At 35.2% G+C, this 19,477-nt stretch overlaps 2 protein-coding genes across 5 annotated transcripts in view; one reads left to right on the top strand and one right to left on the bottom strand.

Annotated features, from left to right (window-relative positions):
• The window catches only part of ASB3 (ankyrin repeat and SOCS box containing 3), a 102,951-nt gene that overhangs the window by 79,223 nt on the left and 4,251 nt on the right, over positions 1–19,477 (bottom strand). Inside the window, exon 1 of one of the 4 annotated variants that reach the window (XM_063078733.1) lies at positions 2,391–2,467. The exons of the other annotated variants lie outside the window; for them this stretch is intronic. The gene's annotated coding sequence lies outside the window, so the exon portion shown is untranslated. Of the gene's footprint in view, positions 1–2,390; positions 2,468–19,477 lie in introns of those variants that run through there. 4 annotated transcript variants of the gene reach the window in all.
• CHAC2 (ChaC glutathione specific gamma-glutamylcyclotransferase 2) lies at positions 2,603–10,197 on the top strand. Its single transcript, XM_063078838.1, has 3 exons — positions 2,603–2,824; positions 8,075–8,110; positions 9,212–10,197. The coding sequence occupies exons 1-3, from the start codon at positions 2,690–2,692 to the stop codon at positions 9,593–9,595; spliced, it is 555 nt and encodes a 184-aa protein (XP_062934908.1). The 5' UTR covers positions 2,603–2,689; the 3' UTR covers positions 9,596–10,197.

The following is a 19,477-nucleotide window of genomic DNA, read 5'->3' on the forward strand; positions in this document are numbered from 1 at the left end:
ATTTACTTATTCAATTAACATTTATTGAGCGCCAACTAGATGAACAGCAATAGAAAGTATACAAAGACGACACAGACAGAGTCTATCTCAAGTTGTTTAGTCTCAGAGGAATGATACATACATGTGATTCAAGATGACAAGTAGAAAGTGCCTTTAGAGAAGTATAGATTAAGAGCCAAAAAATAAAAGCAGAAACTGCTTCACCTCAATGAGGGAGTTGTGCCTTAAAAGAAAGGGAGGATTTGAAAAAGGCACATGGGCAGAAGAGAGAAGGCACAAGCAATGAAAGGCATAAGCAAAAGTTAGGAGATGAATAAAGAAGGGTAAGTAAGTGACAGTGACTAAAGGAAACAAGTCTACTTTGGAAGAAGGATTAAGTAAACAAAGAACAATAGGAAAATGAGGTTAGCTGAATGCCAAATTGTGGAGGATACTGAATACTAAGCTATACTTTTTTGAAACATGCTAATTTCTAGGAAAGACAATTATATATAAGTTTTACAAAACAGAACAAATCATACACTTTAGGGCAATTTGTAAGTACGCTCATTAATTACAAGAAAACGTTTTTTCTAAGAAGAAAACACACACACACAAGACCACCACTTCAAAAATATTAAAAATAGCATTCAGGTAAGAACAGGCATGATTCCCTTTCCAAATTTTATTGGCTTTTCTCTCAAGTTACGAATAATGTTAATGGATCCAGGTTAATAAAATGTACTATAATAGCAGGATCATTCCCTTCAACCCCTAATACTGACTATTTAACATAAATAAACTTTTTATAAGATTCCTTTTATAAAAACTTTCCTATGTTCTAGACTAAAAGAGAGTACAGAATCAAACAAGCAAATGTGACCTGTAAACCTCAACTGGGGCCAGCCCATGGCTCACTCGGGAGAGTGCGGTGCTGATAAGACCAAGGTCACGGGCTCAGATCCTATATAGGAATGGCCGTTTAGGTCACTGGTTGAGTGTGGTGCTGACAACACCAAACCAAGGGTTAAGATCCCCTTACCTGTCATCTTTAGAAAAAATAAATAAATAAATAAACCTCAAATGGATCCCGAATTGGTAAAAAATACCAACTCCAAAAAATAATTTTGAGACAAGGAAATTTAGATATAAACTAGATATTTGATGATGTAATTACTGTTTATTTTCTTAGATGTGATACTGGTATTGTGGTTATTAGGAGAATGTCCTTATTCTTGAAAGATGCATGTAGAAGTATTTAGCAGTAAAATGTCCTAACATATGCAACTTACTTCAAATGTTTTAGATTTTTTAAAAAGTATATAGAGGAAGGGGAAAAAAGTAAAGCAACGTTTGGCAAAATGTTAATTACTGGCTCTAGGTGGAGGATATATAGTCATTACATTTTTTTTTTCTAGCTTTTCTGGATGTTTAAAATTTTTCAAAAGGGCGGCCCCCCCCCCCCCCCCCCGCATAACCATTCCAGGTAATATGAAACTACAACTTGAAAAAAACCTGGTTATTCTTAAACTAAGTTTTTCTTTGTAGCAACTTCCTCCTGATTTCTTTTTAAGAGCACAAACAATACTCTTTGAACCTGGGTGTTTTAACACTCTTCTCCTATAAAGCGAAAGACCATGAAATAGTTAGAAATCCTCAAGAAAAAACAATCATTTGGTAAGGCTTCTGTTTTCACATACACAGACACTGCCATGATGGTCCAACAGAGCTTTCTAAAGCCTATTTAGGAGCAACAGCTAGCCAGCAAATCTTAACATTTTTTAGGATCCTTAAACCCTTGGAGAAACTCATGAAAGCTATAGTTTCTCCCCAGAAAAATGCACAAATTTTCTACACAATTTCAGTAAGTTTTCCAGCTCGTTTCCAAAGACTGGATATGAGTCCCAAGTTCAGAACCTTTGCCTGCTCTTTTCTGAGTAAGCTACTACTGAGGATATTAAAGATAAGCAAGTTGTTTCTTTTGTAAAATTTAAATATGTAAACAACTTCAATTGAAATAATGACTGCCCTTTCACAGGCATAAGACTTCTATTGCAAACCTTCCGGCTTTTATTTGAAAGGCAAAAAGACAGAAGATCTGGGGGGAAAGTACATGAAGTCAAATATGGATTACATTCCCGGCTTGCGCTCCTCTGGCCTCTGTTATACGAGCAGAAGCCCAATTTTCAAAGCAGAAAAAAATGTCTTTCTACATGCCAACTGCGGTGCCAGTACATCTTCTCCGTACGTGGACGGCACCAGTCACGACTCCTGCCCTTTCTCTTCTCCTTCCCCTTCCCTATTAGAAAGAAAAGCACAGTTCCAAATTCAGAGCCACAAATCTCCGAAAAGCGCTGGGGGTCTTGTAGTACTCTGCACACGTGCACTAGAAGAAGGTTGGGGCGATTTACGGAAGTTGCAGAAGAATCCAGTGCTTAGCGTGCAGAAGAAGAATGTCAACGCCTCTTGACCCTCTAAGCCGGGAAATAATGCTGAGACAGAGTCGGAAAACGTCCCTCGAACTACAATCCCAGCGTGCTCTGCGCCCCAAAGAGCGGTGCGGCCATTGCGCCTGCGCGCCCGGCACAGCCGGTTACCCGTGTTTGAGGCTGCGGTTACCCGTGGTTGAGGCTGCAGTTCCCCGCGGCACCGCAGAGACCGCTGCCGAAGGTCGGCCGCCGCCGCTGCGGAGGAACGGAGCGGGAGGAAGATGTGGGTTTTTGGTTACGGGTCCCTGATCTGGAAGGTGGACTTCCCCTATCAGGACAAGCTAGTCGGCTACATCACAGACTACAGCAGGCGTTTCTGGCAGGGCAGCACGGACCACCGCGGGGTCCCCGGCAAGGTGAGGAGCCAGCCAGCCCCCTTACTGCCACCGGAGCCCCGCTCCCCAGCTCCCGGCCCAGCTGCGCGGGACCCACACCCCAGCGCTTCCTGGGGGCCGAGCACGTGGGTTGGGGTTAACGCTGTTATATCTGTGCTTCTTCCTTGGCCACCTCTTTCCAAACCAAGGAACTCGTTCTGAAGCCACTTAGTATGCTGGTGGTTAGTTTCTTGAGGCAAGTGCGGACCCAAGCTCCCACAAGGCTAACGTGCTGGGAAGGGGCCCCCTCTCTCTGGCAACCTTTGCCAAAAAGAAAAAAACAAAACCAAAAACTCCACTGGCGGGAAGATAAATTTTCTTGTCACCACAGAGTTGAAACATTAAAAGCCAACTTGCAAATTCAGCTTTTTGCAATTAAATTTGTTGGCATCTCTGCATTCTGGCAGACTTTTATTGGTTTGAGTTTAAACGTGCATGTAATTTCTAGGGTCTTCATATCTTTCCAAAAGTTTTATTTTACGACATTTAAGATCACAGAAAACCTAGTTTCCAAATTTATCTGCGGTTATTAAGGAGCTCACTTTGATCACTTTGGTTGTCAGGTACCAGCGAAGTTAAATGAAGTTCCATGTTTGTTATATGACACAGTACCAAACACATTAGTACATGCAGCATTATTTTAATGTTAGTTCCTCGATGGTTCTCCTCAATTATCAATGTAGAATTTAAGTTATTTGATCCATTTTTCAGTCACTCATACAAAGACGTTCATCTCAATATGTATGTACAGAGAATTAGTAGCAGTTCACAGCTTACGCAACAACTGATCCATAAAGAAAACTAAGCTTGGGGTAACTGATAATTTAGATACTTGTTTTGGTTAAACTCCTAACTGTTGGAAGAATACAAAATTTTTTATTGCTTACATGTTCGCTAAAACACTCTGAGGATTTACGTGAGCTTGATTAATTTTTTTAAAAAGAAATTACTATTAGCCCAAAAGCACAATGTCTAAAATGCTAGAAATCAGACTTAAGAAGAGTTTAGGGTTAATTCCCAAGAAATACCTGCAGTCATGGAAAGGGGAAGAGATCAAGGATCTAAAGTAGTTTGTGCCTGCTCATCATAGAAACATAGGATTAAAATCATGAAAAGAACCTCAGTTAGAAGCCATTCTCCCTCATCTAGAGTTAAGTCAATTAAGAATTTGGCTTTAAAGGTAGACCATACTGGCCTATTGAGATGCTGGACAGAATGGCTTTAAAAAGGGGGAGTTGCTTAAGGCAAATGCACATTTATACGCCAACAGAAATATAGCACCTCCAAGAATGTTATAAAACAGTATTAAAGACATTAAAGAACTAAGCTAACTAAAATGCCTTTTGAGTTGCCTGGTTTGATATGAAAAACGTAAAACTGCCATTCTGAAGAGAAGAGCCTTAACCCAGGCTCCAATTTTAATGACCAAGTATTAAATATGTATGTGCTTATTATAGCATATTTTACTGTTCTAGTCTCAACCAAAATGTATAATGTTTGTTACACAGCATGTCGAGATATATATACTGTCAGAACAAACTAATGATAAGAAACTGTCTAGTCAGTACAACAGTCCATGATTCTTAAAAGGAGGAGGGTGCTATAAAACCCAGTATTCTCTTTGTACTTAAATTTACTAAATTTTACAGTTACTTTTATTTAAAGAATGCATCCTAAAAATAAAGAAAACCCATCCTAGCAAATTAAAGAAAAATCTAAATACAGTACTAAACATTTTTTAAGTATACTGTTCCGTTAAAAAAAAAAAAGGAAAGATCATAATTTTACTTCACATTTTTTATTAAAACGGGTTACCAGCCTTATATAAATGTTAACTGACAAACAAGAACAGAAATATCCAGCAGATTAGAAGAATGACTTAGATACTATTTAAGACTGTTTTTTTTAACAGCAGCATATGCTCCTAGAAAATTAGTCATCAGAAATGCCTCATCATTGATATACAAAATGTGATATTATTAAGTAAATGTTAGGCTCATTTCCACATAGTGCAATGTGACATCTGCGGGAAAAATACTGAACCTACTTGTGTTATTAAGTTATGCTTACTTTTTAAAAAGCTTCCTTGAACTTTAATTTCTTACTTGGAATCATTTTCTAAATAATTAATTAATTATTTTCTAAATAATTAATTAATTAAACCAAGTTTAATTAAGCATCTCATTTATATATCACAACTGGCAGTTTCTCACCGAAATAAGGATTTAGAATATGTTACAATTTCAAAAAAGGAAAACATTTTAATATGAGACAATCATGAACATTTACTTAATTCCTAACTTTTCTGGATCAGAAACATTACTCATTAGTCATCATCACACCATCTTCCAAACCCATTCAGCTTGAAAGACACCTTCTTCCATTTCAATGATGGGGGGGGAGCATTTAAGTGTAACATCTTATTTACATTGTTTCTAAACAACAACTATTTTAGGGACAAACAGCTTAAGTTTTAGAAAATATTTCCAAGTAAATTTATCAGTAGTGCCAGTAGTCCATGACTGTATCATCCATAAGCAGTAACAAGATTGCCTTTACTTCCCCTAAAATAACTTCTACATACACCTTGTTTTCTGTTCCACCTGCCACCACGCAAGTCCCAAGATTTCACTTACTCCTCCTCTTCCTTTCAACAGTTACTACTGATTATTTACATAAATGGGAGACACCTATGCAAACAAAAATACAAAGGGAGAAAAGGTGTTCCACATGGGCACCAGTATATTAAAAGATATGAATATTTGTAAGAGTTATAAATAATTCAGTACAGCTTGAGACGAAAGTGGAAAGAAAAGAGGTTTGTAGTTAAGTCATGTTAAGGAATTTTGATTTTATCCTGTAAAATATCACAACCCTGAAAATTTTGCAGCAAGAGAGTGACTGGCCCAATTTTTACACCAGAAAGTCATTCTGGGCCCAGGTATAGAACAAACTGGAGGAAAGCAAAACTAGAGGCAAGCAGGGAAATTCCTAAGGAGACTACTGAAGGGTGAAGAGGAACCAGATTCAAAAAATACTCAGAAGACAGAACTGCCAAGAATTGGTGACTGGACTGGATGTAATGGAAGGGTGGAGGGCAAAACTTATCACCTGCACCACTAACATTTCTTATTCTGCCTTCCTCCTTCCACTCCAACTTGCATACTACACACTTTACCAAACTGATCTTTCCAAAGCAATTCTTTTATCATGCCAGTCACCTGCTACTCAAGTGCTATAGTAGCTCCTTATTTCCAATTTATCCCAAACTTCAGTGGCTTATTTCCATTGTTCTTTAATTTCAACTCTGCTCTTTGGCTTTTCAAATCTGACTATTTCTACAGTCATCTTTCTGAATCATCTCCCCTATATGGAGTCAGGCACTTGGCCTGGTGTAGTCTGGCCTATAGGCCCTCACTCATGAATCATGAGTCATGATGCCCTTTCACCAGAATTTTGTCTTTCTGGCCATCTAAGACTCAGAATTCTTACTGCACTGAATAAATACCAATTCATCTTAGCCCTTGAGTATTCTTTACTTATTTCGCATGTTAGTTTGTATTCCAGAATCACAATTATAGCTCTTGGAAGCAAGAATCAAGGTTTTATCTTCTCCACAGCACGGACTAGGTATTCAAGAAATACACAACTCCTAATTCACTTTGAAAGTAATATGGCAGTGTCTACATGACCCATACCAATATAAGTATCCTCACTGTAGCATTATCTTAAATAGAAAACAAGTTGTAAATCAAAATGTCCAAGAATACAGGAATGTTTAGATTACAGTTCATCGATGACAGAATATTATGCAGCTATTAAAATTAAATCAGAAATCACAATCTAAAATCCCATGTGTTCCAGGATTGTGAACTATCTATACAGAAGGATAAAGATGAAGGAAATAGCAACAAAGATGACACAAATAGCTGAAGGATTTAGGTTCACTGTGCCAGACACTGAGCAGATAAGTACATAAAATTATACCTTACAACTCAACACTCTCACCGATGAAGTCAACATGTTGGTAGACACAAAGACTTCGCACTAAGCAGGAATCTTTTATTTATTTATTTATTTATTTTTCCCTGTGGCTGGCCAGGACATTCAGTAGGAATTTTATAAAGAAAAGTTTGCAGCCATTGGCTTAAGTCACCTTTGTGACTTAAATTATGAAATATTCCAAGTCTGGACTTAATCTAAGGCTTTCGGTGTATGAAAAAATATTATTTTTTCAGTCTTTGAAATGAGAGAAAAAATAAAATTTGTTTTGGCTTGATAATATCTCATTTCAATCTCAAGTTGAATGACACAAAGTCAAGCTTCTTTCCATATAACTGTTAACTGACCTGTGTTAAAACCAAAGTGGAAAAATAAAATTGCCTAGAATATAGGTGATCTAACTGTCCCGTAGAAGAGGAACTATATAAATAGGCCAGTTCTAATATTAACCTCTCAGCAAAGCAAAATAAAGTTCATTTATGAATTGTCAAAGGGGTGTCCACCTTGAAGCACCGACTGCCATATACAGAAAGGTAAGAGTACTTCATAACTCAGAAGTGTAAATCACTCGCTCTCGCACTTGAGACCTCTTAGTATACTCTGGAAGCAATGGTTCTCAAAGTACAAGCTCCAAGACAATTTCACTGGAATAACCTGGGAAGGTATTACAAATGCAAATTTTCAGACAGCTCCAGACCCAGAGAATCAGAAACTCTAGAGGTGTGGCTTAGCAATGTGTGTTTATCAAGCTCTCCAAGTAATTTTGGTCTACACTAAACTTTGAAAACCACTTGCCTACAGGAAAGCACCCTGGAATGTCATGTTCTGTTCCCTAATAAAAACTATAACAATCTTTTTTCCCAAAGGGAAAACCAGAATTTTGGTTTATAATTGCTGCTTCCATTTGCTTTTCATTTTAGATGAGCTGTAGTCACTGGAATGTTTTTAAATATATCCATTTTAAGTGAATATAATATCCTTAATACATACAAATTGATGGAAATCTTTTAGAAAAACCAAGATAGTATGGATAAGGTAGATTCTCTTACTTGACTCACTTTAAACTTTATCATAAAAAATAAGTACTTTTTTAAAAAAGTGCTTCTTATGAGCAAATGTAGTTAAAATATTCCATGTCAACAATAAGTTGCTAATGTTTGGTTACTTAGTAAACTTTATTTAATTAAGAAAAAAAAATTTTTTTTTTTTTTTTTACCTTTTTTAAAACAGCCTGGAAGAGTTGTGACTCTTGTTGAAGATCCTGGGGTATGGTATAATTATTCTTTTGTAGTCTAATCATATAAAATGTTGAGATGTTTCTCAGTTTTAATAATGAATGAAAATTTTTTTAAATAATAAAGTTTTATTAACAGTCATCAGACAATTTGAACTACAATAGGTCTAGAATTCTTCTCTGTATTTTGTGTGTGTGTGTGTGTGTGTGTATTTCATGTTTGTGGAAAATGAGGCCATTGGGGAAAGTCAGAATGCAAAATGCAAAGTAGAGAACAAAATACAACCAAATGGCATGTAGTCTCATTTTTGTGTGTTTTTTTACTAATAAGTTAGTTGACTGAAAATTTTGTGGTCTCCTTTGACATTATTGAAGATAGCCCCCAGAGAGCCATACTACCACTAAGAATCAAATGAAACCCTTAAAGCTCTCTTCACTTTTCCTAGGAGTCTAATATTTTCCACAGAAATCTAAGTCAGGAATTCTCATTTTCATTATTGCCTAATTTTATCAATAGACTCTGTTTCTTTTAAACAGTTTGGAGCACCAGAAAACTTTTATTTAACTAACAGACCTCAGTTTCTTAAATATTTGCAATCATTGTATTAGAGTACAGATGTAAAATTTTATATTGTTAAAGATTTAACTTTGGAAAGGAATTTAATATACAAAAATCAAGCAGCGAGCAATAGCAAATAGATAATGGTGTAGATTAGGAAATGCTTTCATAATTTATACTAGGAAAAGCATCTACAGAAAGCCTCAAACGGGTAATTATAACTCCTGATTAAACAGTTAATAAGCAAATGGCACAATGTTTCTATAGAACTTTTTAATGACCAAATGAAAATCTGATATTTTTCATTTCAGTCCTATTAGTTAAAAGAAAAAGATCTAATTTTTTAAAAAATGATTAAAGATAAATATGTGCTATGCTTACGATACAAAGAAATTATTTATTCAGAATCAATATTTTAAAATGTTGATTTCCTTTATTGTTTAATGTGTATCTCTTCGGTGCACTTTAAGTGAAGCAGAACTGCATTGACTTCTAAGAATATGTAAGATATTTTGTTAGACCACAACATATCTCCGCCAGTACTAAATAGTGTATTCTTTTCATTTTTCAACAGGGTTGTGTATGGGGTGTTGCTTACAAACTGCCAGTAGGAAAGGAAGAAGAAGTAAAAGCATACCTTGACTTCAGAGAGAAAGGAGGCTACAGGACCACAACAGTCCTTTTTTATCCAAAAGATCCCACAACAAAACCATTCAGTGTGTTGCTGTATATTGGAACACATGATAATCCTAATTACCTTGGTCCTGCACCTCTTGAAGACATTGCAGAGCAAATTTTTAATGCAGCGGGTCCAAGTGGAAGAAATACAGAGTATCTTTTTGAACTTGCAAATTCTATGAGGAACCTTGTGCCAGAAGATGCAGATGAGCATCTTTTCTCTTTGGAAAAATTAGTAAAGGAACGTTTAGAAGAAAAACAGAACCTCAACTGCATATAAAGACCTAATCATTTGGGTTTTTCAAACAGGCAAAGCTTTTAGTCTTCTGAGAATAATTTCAATGCACAATGGCAATATGATTTGGAAATTTGTTTACTTGCAGATCTTATTTTTAATGTAGGCAGGATATTGACTAAAGTTATAGTTTAATTGCAAATGTCCTGAAACACATATACTCAAAAGATTGGGATACAGTGAAAGAAAAAACTCAAGATTTAATAACATAATAATTTCTTAACTATATTATAATATTGAACACTTGCTCTTTAGAAGTGACTTCCTTAGAAAGATAAAGTGAAGGTCTCAGTTCAGATGTTTTTAATCAGAGTAAAAATAATTCCATTGTTTCATATGACAATACTACTTTGAAATTATAGAGAATTAAGCCAAAAGTCCAATAAATATAAGGTTATACCTTCAATATATTCCTATACAATTCTATAACCATGGTTTAAAATATACAATCTTAATGTGTGATAAGAAATATGTGGTAATATAGACAAGTTTTCAGCCTTAATTGTGAATTTCCTTGTTATTCAGGTATTAAATGAGACACTTGCAGATTTAGGCCAAAAATGGCATTTTTTTAATATAAAAATTTCCTTGGAATTATAATGTACTGTACCTCTCCTTTTTTGAATAAATGCATTTTACTATGTGGAAAAAACTCATTAAGCTAAAGAGCACAAATTACATTACATAAGTCACATCCTCTAATGATGTAGTTTGTCATTCACTTTGTATTAATCTCATACTGAAACTGAAAAAAAAAGATGGGCTTTCTGATTTTACAAATTAATGAAAACATTTAATGAAAGCTCAGTGTTTGAAACGGCTTTTGGAATTACAATTTTTTAAAGTAAGAAGTGGCATTAACTAATTAATTATTTGCTATGCAACTTTTTTTCTTTCATAATTATATCTTGTCACCTAAACAAGAGTATCAACTGTGTTTATGATGCTACTCAAGTAGGAAACAAATACTTAAATTATTAACTCAGGTAGCATTGATTCAAACTACTCAGATTTTTCCTGATTATAGGTGATTTCCTTCTCAATAGGATATATGAGGGGTCTTTGAAAAGTTCACGGAAAGATTCACATTATCTTTTGGGGGAGGGGGTGGCAGCTGGCCAGTACGGGGACCCAAACCCCAACTGAACTAACCTAGTATTATCTTTTAATTCTATTTTTCCACGAACTTTTTAGTACCTTGATAGGTCCCCATTTTCTGGGTAACTCCTCTGAGTTTGTTTCCATAGTAACTTGCACTCAGTTACACATCTAATGAATGGTAGAAATCCAGGTCTCTCTGACTCTAACACACAAGATCCCTCTACAATATGTTTAAAATCCCACCTGAATTTAACCACTTTCACTAACCTGCCTTGTTTTTTCAGGAGGTAAAAATGATGAACTTTTCTGTATAATGAAATAGCATGTACGTTGTTATACAAAGATGTTAATTTTGACAGATGGGTATGTTCCCACAAATTTGAGCCTATCCAAGATTGACATGCTACAGCTTGGAATCACATAGGTCAGTTCAGAGATCCAGCTTTTTGTTTTACAAATCAAGGTCCAAAGGAGTTTGTGACTCCCCAAAGTGATTCTTCTACTGTACAATATATATAATTAGGTTACAAAGTATGAAGAGTACAGGATTACTTTGGGATCCTCATTTGTACATCTTTCTAGGCTTTCAGTTAGAAACAGCTGGTTAGCTCAGTTGGTTAGAGCACAGTGTTGTAACACCAAGATCAAGGGTTTGGATCCCCATACCAGCCAGCCACCAAAAACAAACAAACAAACAAACAAACAAAAAAAGGAAACGAGACTAGAAAACATGTGACTGTACATGTGGTATACCATCAACATTTATAGGGAGTCCCTGTTCCAAAGAACCCAGGGAAGGGATGTTCATTTTCATTAGGATGAAGAGAAATCTGAGTGAAATGGATAAGTTAAACAGTACTAAATTAGAGAGGATCTGGGGTTTGGAGCATCCAAGCTAGGAAGAATCATAACCCTGACTCACCAAGTTATCAAGAGTTTAACTTAGTTTTCTTAGCAAAACTGCAAGTCTCTCTTTACAGCCCTTGGATCTCACTTTCAAAATATTTTCTCTCATTCTGCCCTAATTACATATACACATGAAACTCAAACTCTTTTTCCTCAGAGTAGAAATATTAGCTAGGTGTTAAGTTTTAGGAATTCAAGAGAAGTATGAGTGTAAACCCTACACTGAGAAAAGAAACTTTTAGTATAAATCTCTAACGAAGAGGATTCTTTAAAGCAGGTCTTTCTACTCCTACTCCAGACCACTATTACTATAATTCCTTTCCCCAGTCCCAAACGACTTACTCTTCAATCTATCAGGAACTGTAAGCACCATCTAGATGCCACCTCCACACATAAGAAGTTATCATTTAGAGAAAAAAAGGCTGTGATGACGTCATTTCTGAATATTTGAAAGCATGAACATGATGCATTTTGTTAAGACCAACTTCAAAAAGTTGGGCTGGCCAGATAGCTCAGTTGGTTAGAGCACAGCCTTGTAACACCAAGACACCAAAGTGTGGTTTGGATCCCCATACAGGCCAGCCACAACCCACCCACCCCCGCCAAAAAAAAAAAAGATTTAACATTGTCTATTGATAAGCATTTCATCTTAAATGGGAAAAAATTGCTTAATTTTCTATTTAAAAAGTACCTGAAATGTATATTATTATACATCTTGAAAGTACCCATTGAATTTTAATATATGTAAAGCATTACACAGTGCCTGATACATACTTAAAAAATATTACCCAATATTACTTAACATAATATATTCAGAGTATAATGGGTTGAATCTCTCCTCAAGATTCATAATGATTACAATTATGCCTATGGTTTGAGAACCATATTTAGTTTACTAGATATTTTTCAAACATTTTCCAGTCAACATTTTTTTCCATTGCATTAGGTTTCCCTTTTCCATAGATACATATCTTTTTTAAATTATAACTTCAGAGAATACTCTCTCATGTGCATATTCCTACATCCTAAGCAGTTGTGAATATCAATGTAAGCATCATACTCCTATTATTTATCATTCCTGATTCTTTCAAGTCAATTATATGATAAATGTGCTTTAAAACTCTCTTCATCACATCATGTTAAAACCTACCTATGAAATGCTCCTACTATGCCTACCTTTTTTCAGCAAAAGTTCTGACTACATTTTTTATTAATTTATTCAGCTTTTAGCAATCTATTTTTATGTATTTCTAAAACCTTGAACTCACTCTAAGTATACATTAAAGACTCAAAACATTAGTGGAATGATTTTTTAATCCTATGGTGACTCTGTCAAAGAATTTTAACTCCTCCAAAGACAACTGTTAAAACTGTTCTCTATGTCAAATTTATACAATGAAAATTACCTTTAGCTTTATTGAATGTCAGGGTTTTTTCATTCTTAAGATTCAAAACAAAGTTAGCAGGGAAGCCTTGAAGCCTATCTATTTTACAGCCTAAAAAGGTTACATGATAGTAAGACCCATCATTCAAGTATGAACTGGAAGATTCTTAGCTAAAATAAGAACATTATAATACAGTAAGTACCAGAGTTTCTTACATCTTTCCTTTCCTCCAATCTCTTTTACTCTTTCTAGTACATTCTCTACTCTGAATTCATAATTATCTTCCAAAAATATGGAACTAATGTGGTCGGTAATCAAAAATGCCTCCCCACTGCATAAAATAAATTCAAATTCTTTCGTCTGGCATTCAACTACTTACAATCTGGTGTCAGTGTATTTGTCAAATTTTACTTCCCAATGATGTACAGCCCCCCTGCCCCCACTATGCTCCAGTCACATCCTCCTCCTCAACCTTTAAGACTCAGCTCAAATGAGGAAATGAATGATATGTGCAAGCAATAAATATGTACAAAGACCACCAAGATAAATAAGACAGGCCCCAGCTATCAAGAATATATTTTGTAGAGAGACAATACAAGCAAACAAATCAGTGTTATTTAATTTAGTATAAAGGATGTGATATAAAATACAAGCAGAATACAGACAGGCAAGTTATTCAAACTAGTAAGATCAGAGAAAGATTCACAAAAAAAATAAATACGTGCTCATGGGCCAAAGAATAACACTTAAAAGTTATGTAACACTTCCTTTATATGCGAGATTCGATTCCAAACACTTTACATATTTAATAATTTACTCATTTAACCCCCATTTTCTTAGATGATGAAAATGAGAGATAAAAAGAGCTTACGTAAAACAACATAATAATAATAACTACCATTTACTGAATATTTACCACTTGCCGGGCACTGTGCTAAGCACTGAAAAGGAACAAAATGGAATTAAGGCCTTTAATTTAAAAAATTTAAAAAAAAAAAAAAAAAGATCGGAGATGGCAGTAATCTTATTTTGTTTCTCCACTGGTAGGTTGTATTTACTTTTTTTTTTTTTTTTCTTTGCATCTGGCGGGTCTGGGTATCTGAACCCTTGAACTTAATATTATAACAACGTGCTCTAACCAACTGAGCTAACCAGCCAGTCCCTCCACTGGTAGGTTTAACTGCAGTGAGATTCTTTCCTAACGTAAGATAAAATAAAAAAGAATTTTAAAAAATAAGGCAAAAGAAAAAGGATTCATTAAATTACCTATATCCTATAGCCATAATTTTAAAAAAAAATATTAAACCAAAGTATGCTTTGCCAAATTTTCTCAACACATTGATTGATTCAACAAATACCTATGGATTACTTACTCTGTGTAAGACAAACTAAGTACATGCATTTTCCTCCACTTCCTACCAAAGTCCCACTGAAATACATTCATCCATTCCGAAAAAGAGAAAGCAAGTGGGATTATACTGAGGATTAAGCCTGTGCAAAGAGAACTGCAGTCCAGAAAAAACACACATGCACACATGCAATAAGAAGGCTATAGCAATGTAGGAGAATTTCCTGCCAGCAGAGCCTGAAGAGGTAATAACCTTAGAGATAGAAGGGATAGAAAGCAAGAGGGGGCTGTAGAACTAAAATCAGAATAACTAAAATATTTATACAGGAGCTGGCCAATAGCTCACTTGGGAGAGCATAATTCTTTTTTTTTTTTTTTTAAAGATGACCAGTAAGGGGATCTTAACCCTTGACTTGGTGTTGTCAGCACCACGCTCAGCCAGTGAGCGAACCGGCCATCCGTATATGGGATCCGAACACGAGGCCTTGGTGTTATCAGCACCGCACTCTCCAGAGTGAGCCACGGGCCGGCCCGGGAGAGCATAATTCTGATAACACCAAGATCAAAGTTTCGGATCCCCATACCAGCCAGCCGCCAAATATATGTATATATATATAACTTATGTATATATATGAAACAGCCAAGCCAAACCTTTTACCACACTCCTTCACACATAGAAATTCTAGCAGCAACAGTACTGGTTTCTGGCCAAAACCACGTTGTTTTTTTTTAATTTCACAGTCTACCCTAGAATCATTACAGCATTTTCATGTTCCCTTTGTCATTTGGGTATAAGGTGGAAAGAGAGGAGGGAAGAGGCAACTGATTTCTTACATTTCACCCAATGACCCTAAAGAGAAGCCCAACAGCTGGTACCTTGCTCACTTCCAAAGAGCTCAAGAATCACACACACAAAAAAAATTTTTTTTTTTTTTTTTTAAAAGATGACCGGTAAGGGGATCTTAACCCTTGACTTGGTGTGGTCAGCACCACGATCACCCAGTGAGCGAACCGGCCATCCGTATATGGGATCCGAACCCGGGGCCTTGGTGTTATTAGCACCGCACTCTCCCGAGTGAGCCACGGGCCGGCCCCCAAAAAAATTTTTTTAGCAAAACCAAAAGCACAAAGGGATGAAAATAACAATTGACCTGAAGGCAGCAGAGCTATTTCTGGGAACAGAAGGTAAATATTTAAAATTTATAAGTGTTGCCCTGAAAGAAATTCATAAAGATACTGCATCCATTAGAAATGAACTGGAAACTATAGAAACAAAAAACACAATCACTGAAAAAGAAATTCAAAAAGAGAAATGGACTTTTTGATTAATCTTCCATACTACTTAATTTTTTTGGTCTTTTTTTCTCTCTATTTGGAAGAATCTATGTGGTATTCTGAACAGAATGGAGAAAATAAAAGGGAAACATAATTAAAGAAATAATAGAATAAAATTTTGCAGACGTGAACAAATAGGACTCATGAAGTACCATGAAGGATGAATGAAAAAGGAATCACACCTAGAAACAATCTCATAAAATATCATAGAACTAATGATAAAGAAAAGAGTCTAATAAAATTTTCCAGAGGAAAAAGTACGTCACCTGCCAAAGAAGAAGAATCAGACTGGCATTAGGCTTCTCATCAGATACACTAGATACTAAAAAGCAATGGAATGATGTCTTCAAAGTTTTGAGGAAAACAAAATGACTGTGAACTAAGAAATCTATTGTCAAACTATAAATTAAATGAAAAGTCAAAGTAAAGGCATTTTCAGACATATGAGGTCTGTGAAAATTAAATTACCTCCTTTATATCCTTTCTGAAAAAATTACTTGAAATTAGTTATATTCCAACAAGGTTGGAGGGAAAAAATCTGAGACAAATGAGGACACTGAATACATAAAACAGTAGACCTAACTCAGGAGCAATACAAAGAAATCCCAGAATACAGGTATGCAACTGACTTGGAAAGCAACTAGTCTAAATTAGAAGAAAGTTTTTAAGAGCTCAAAATATACCTTCAAGAACAAAATGAAAAAAATACATAAAAGAACAAAATGAATTCATTTTAGCAAATACAGTACTATTATTAGGAAGCTAATACAACACTTTAAGTGACAAAGGGTTAATACAATTACATGTTTTCACTGCAGTTCCAATTACACCTCTTTTATAATGAATGATGCTTATATAATTATAATGCTGTAGATGGTTTATAGTTTTTCAGTGAATCAACCTATGAACAAAGCGTAGAACACCTGAATAAAAATCACGGGATGTAGATGTTATAAACATATGGTGGTAGTAGATTGTACAAGTAGTGAAAATAATAAAAGCTAACACATATTACATACTCACTATGTACCACACACTATGCTAAAAAAAAAAAAGCCTTACATGCAATAATTCATTGATAACAAATGGCAGCATTGAGTAGTGGCCAAAAGAATGGATTCTGGAGCCAGAATGTTTGAGTTTTAATATCCATCTCCACTGCTTGCTAGTTTCATGATTGTGGGCAAGTGGCCATATTTCGTTAACATGTGTCAACATGTGTTTTAAGACCTCTGAAATTGGTATGGTTCTTATACTAGATGGTATGTTATAACTGTAATTGGCAGCAGTTTCTTTCTTAGTAGTACATAAAACAATAGTGAGCCTTATTATCAATGGCAAAAGGGAAACTGTTGTAGCTTGAGACTTTAAGACAACAAGCAAATGCAAGACATGTACCATGATTGAATCCTAAATGAAAAAAAAAAAAAAAAAAAAAAAAGCTAAATAAAAAAACATTTGGGGAAGAAAAATAAAAATTGAAATCATTATTTTTCTAAGATGTAATAGTAGTATCATACCTTAGGTTATATAGGAGTCTCCTTATTCTTAGTCATCAACATTTTTTAAGGTCCAGGCTAGTTGTCTTGTAAAATATGCCAAATTTTAGATTTGTTTGATTATTTTTTTATTATCAGATCCAGGTTTAGCAAGAATACTTCAGGTATTGTATACTTGGAGTTTTAACTCTCCTTTCTTTTTCCTTGTGCCTAGGAAATAATATTCACATTTGCACCTGTATATTTGCTGGCATTCTGTCATCTATGTATTCAGTTTTATTTTATTTTATTTTATTTTATTTTATTTATTTATTTATTTATTTTTTAAAGATGACCGGTAAGGGGATCTCAACCCTTGGCTTGGTGTTGTCAGCACCACGCTCAGCCAGTGAGCAAACCGGCCATCCCTATATAGGATCTGAACCCGTGGCCTTGGTGTTATCAGCACCGCACTCTACCGAGTGAGCCACGGGCCGGCCTGTATTCAGTTTTATTTTAACCAAAGATATCTGAAGCCCAAAAGCTTTTCTTTCCTTTATTTTTTCCCCAAATGTGAATCTCAATCATCTTAATTCTTTCTTATTACCACAGAGTAAATTACATTTAAGAAAAGGAGTTAAGAGGAGAAAAAAATCAGTATCAAAAATTAAGAGAAAAGGGCAATTACTACCTTAGGCAGCCTATGGAGTAATTAGTGCTATATATAACCAGAGACTGCATATCAGCTGTTAAGTTAAACAAATGTCTTTATTTTTCATTGGCTTTGTCCTTTATACCTCAAAATGAGAAACCATAATGAGATTTTGAGTAACTTTTAACGCAAAGCCTGAGTATTTGGTTCTCATTTCTGACTCATAATAATTTCAACTGGAAAAAAATTTGCAGTTTTACTCAGCCATATTTTATAACATGGCATAGATATATAATTTTATACATGTGTATATGTGTGTATTTTATTAGAACATGTTATTAACCTCCCTGTGTCTCAGTTTCCTCATCAGTAAAATAGGAAAAAAATAAAACCATAAAACCTGTTTTTTAGGTTATGATGAGGAATAAATCAATTAAATAAATTTATAAAGCTTTTCAAGTAACTGAATTTATAAATCTATAAAGAACCTAAAATAGTACCTGGACACTGCATCTGTTCAATTAATAAAATACATATTCTGCCCACACTCAGGCACACCACCAGTGCCAAGCAGCATGCCAAAAACATCACCTCCATGTGGGTGGCCCACCACAGCCACCAGAGTAACCACGGCTGCCACAAAAGTGGCTAGATGTCACAACCACCGTGCAGATGGTCTGCCAGCCACTGGAGTGCATTGACACAAGGAGAGTCACCAGTAGAGTCACCAGTAGAGACCAAAAAAAAGAATAGAATGTCTCTCTCCACAAAGCCCATTCCAGAGTGACAAAAGAAGCATCTGCTGTACGATAATATTGCAGGACCTGAACATACCTTTCAGCATTGGACAGATCATCTAGGCAACAAATCAACAGAGTAACCATTACTCGTTCAGAGGGAGAGAAGAAATCTAGGGTTGTCATTGGTGGGAGGGGGGAAGGAAAGGGGGATGGGGAGAAACTGGATAAGGGGCATAAAGAATAAGTATGATTTGTAACAATATACATACTGATAATATTGATTTGTTCAACATATGTCAACATTGAATCCCAAAAATATGTATAATCAATTATGATTCGACAAAAAATAAATAAATAAATAAAATACATAATAAATCTGAGTCTCCATAATAGTTCTTATATTTTACATTCGTTATTTTCTCCATTTTAAAGATAGGAAAACTAAGCTCCAGAGAGGTTAAGTAACTTGCCCAGGGTCACACATCTAGTAGGTGGTAGAGCTGGGATCAGAACCAAAACAGCCTGGTTCCCAAGGCCCTGCTCCCAACCACCTTATTATTCTGTTATACAGAGTTTGCCTATAATTATTTATTCAGCCATTCCCTTACTGCCAGAAAAATCAGATATCCAGGTTTTTTGCCACTACAGATGATGCCACAATAAATATCTTTGTACATACATCCTTATGTATCAGGGCTTTTATATTTAAGGAAAGAATCCAAAAGGTAAAATTACTCGGCCAAAAGGTACGCATATTTTTAATTATAATAGAAATTACTAATTTAGTATAGCAAATCTAGCTTGTCCTTTTACAATATCTGGATTTCCTGTATTACTAAAATGCCATCTCTACTCCAATTATACAAACATTCTCCTAATTTCTTCATATAGATATGTATCTTTAAGTCATTTGGAACTTAAT

This window comes from Cynocephalus volans, chromosome 14, assembly GCF_027409185.1.
Source record: "Cynocephalus volans isolate mCynVol1 chromosome 14, mCynVol1.pri, whole genome shotgun sequence".
Lineage (NCBI taxonomy): Eukaryota > Metazoa > Chordata > Mammalia > Dermoptera > Cynocephalidae > Cynocephalus > Cynocephalus volans.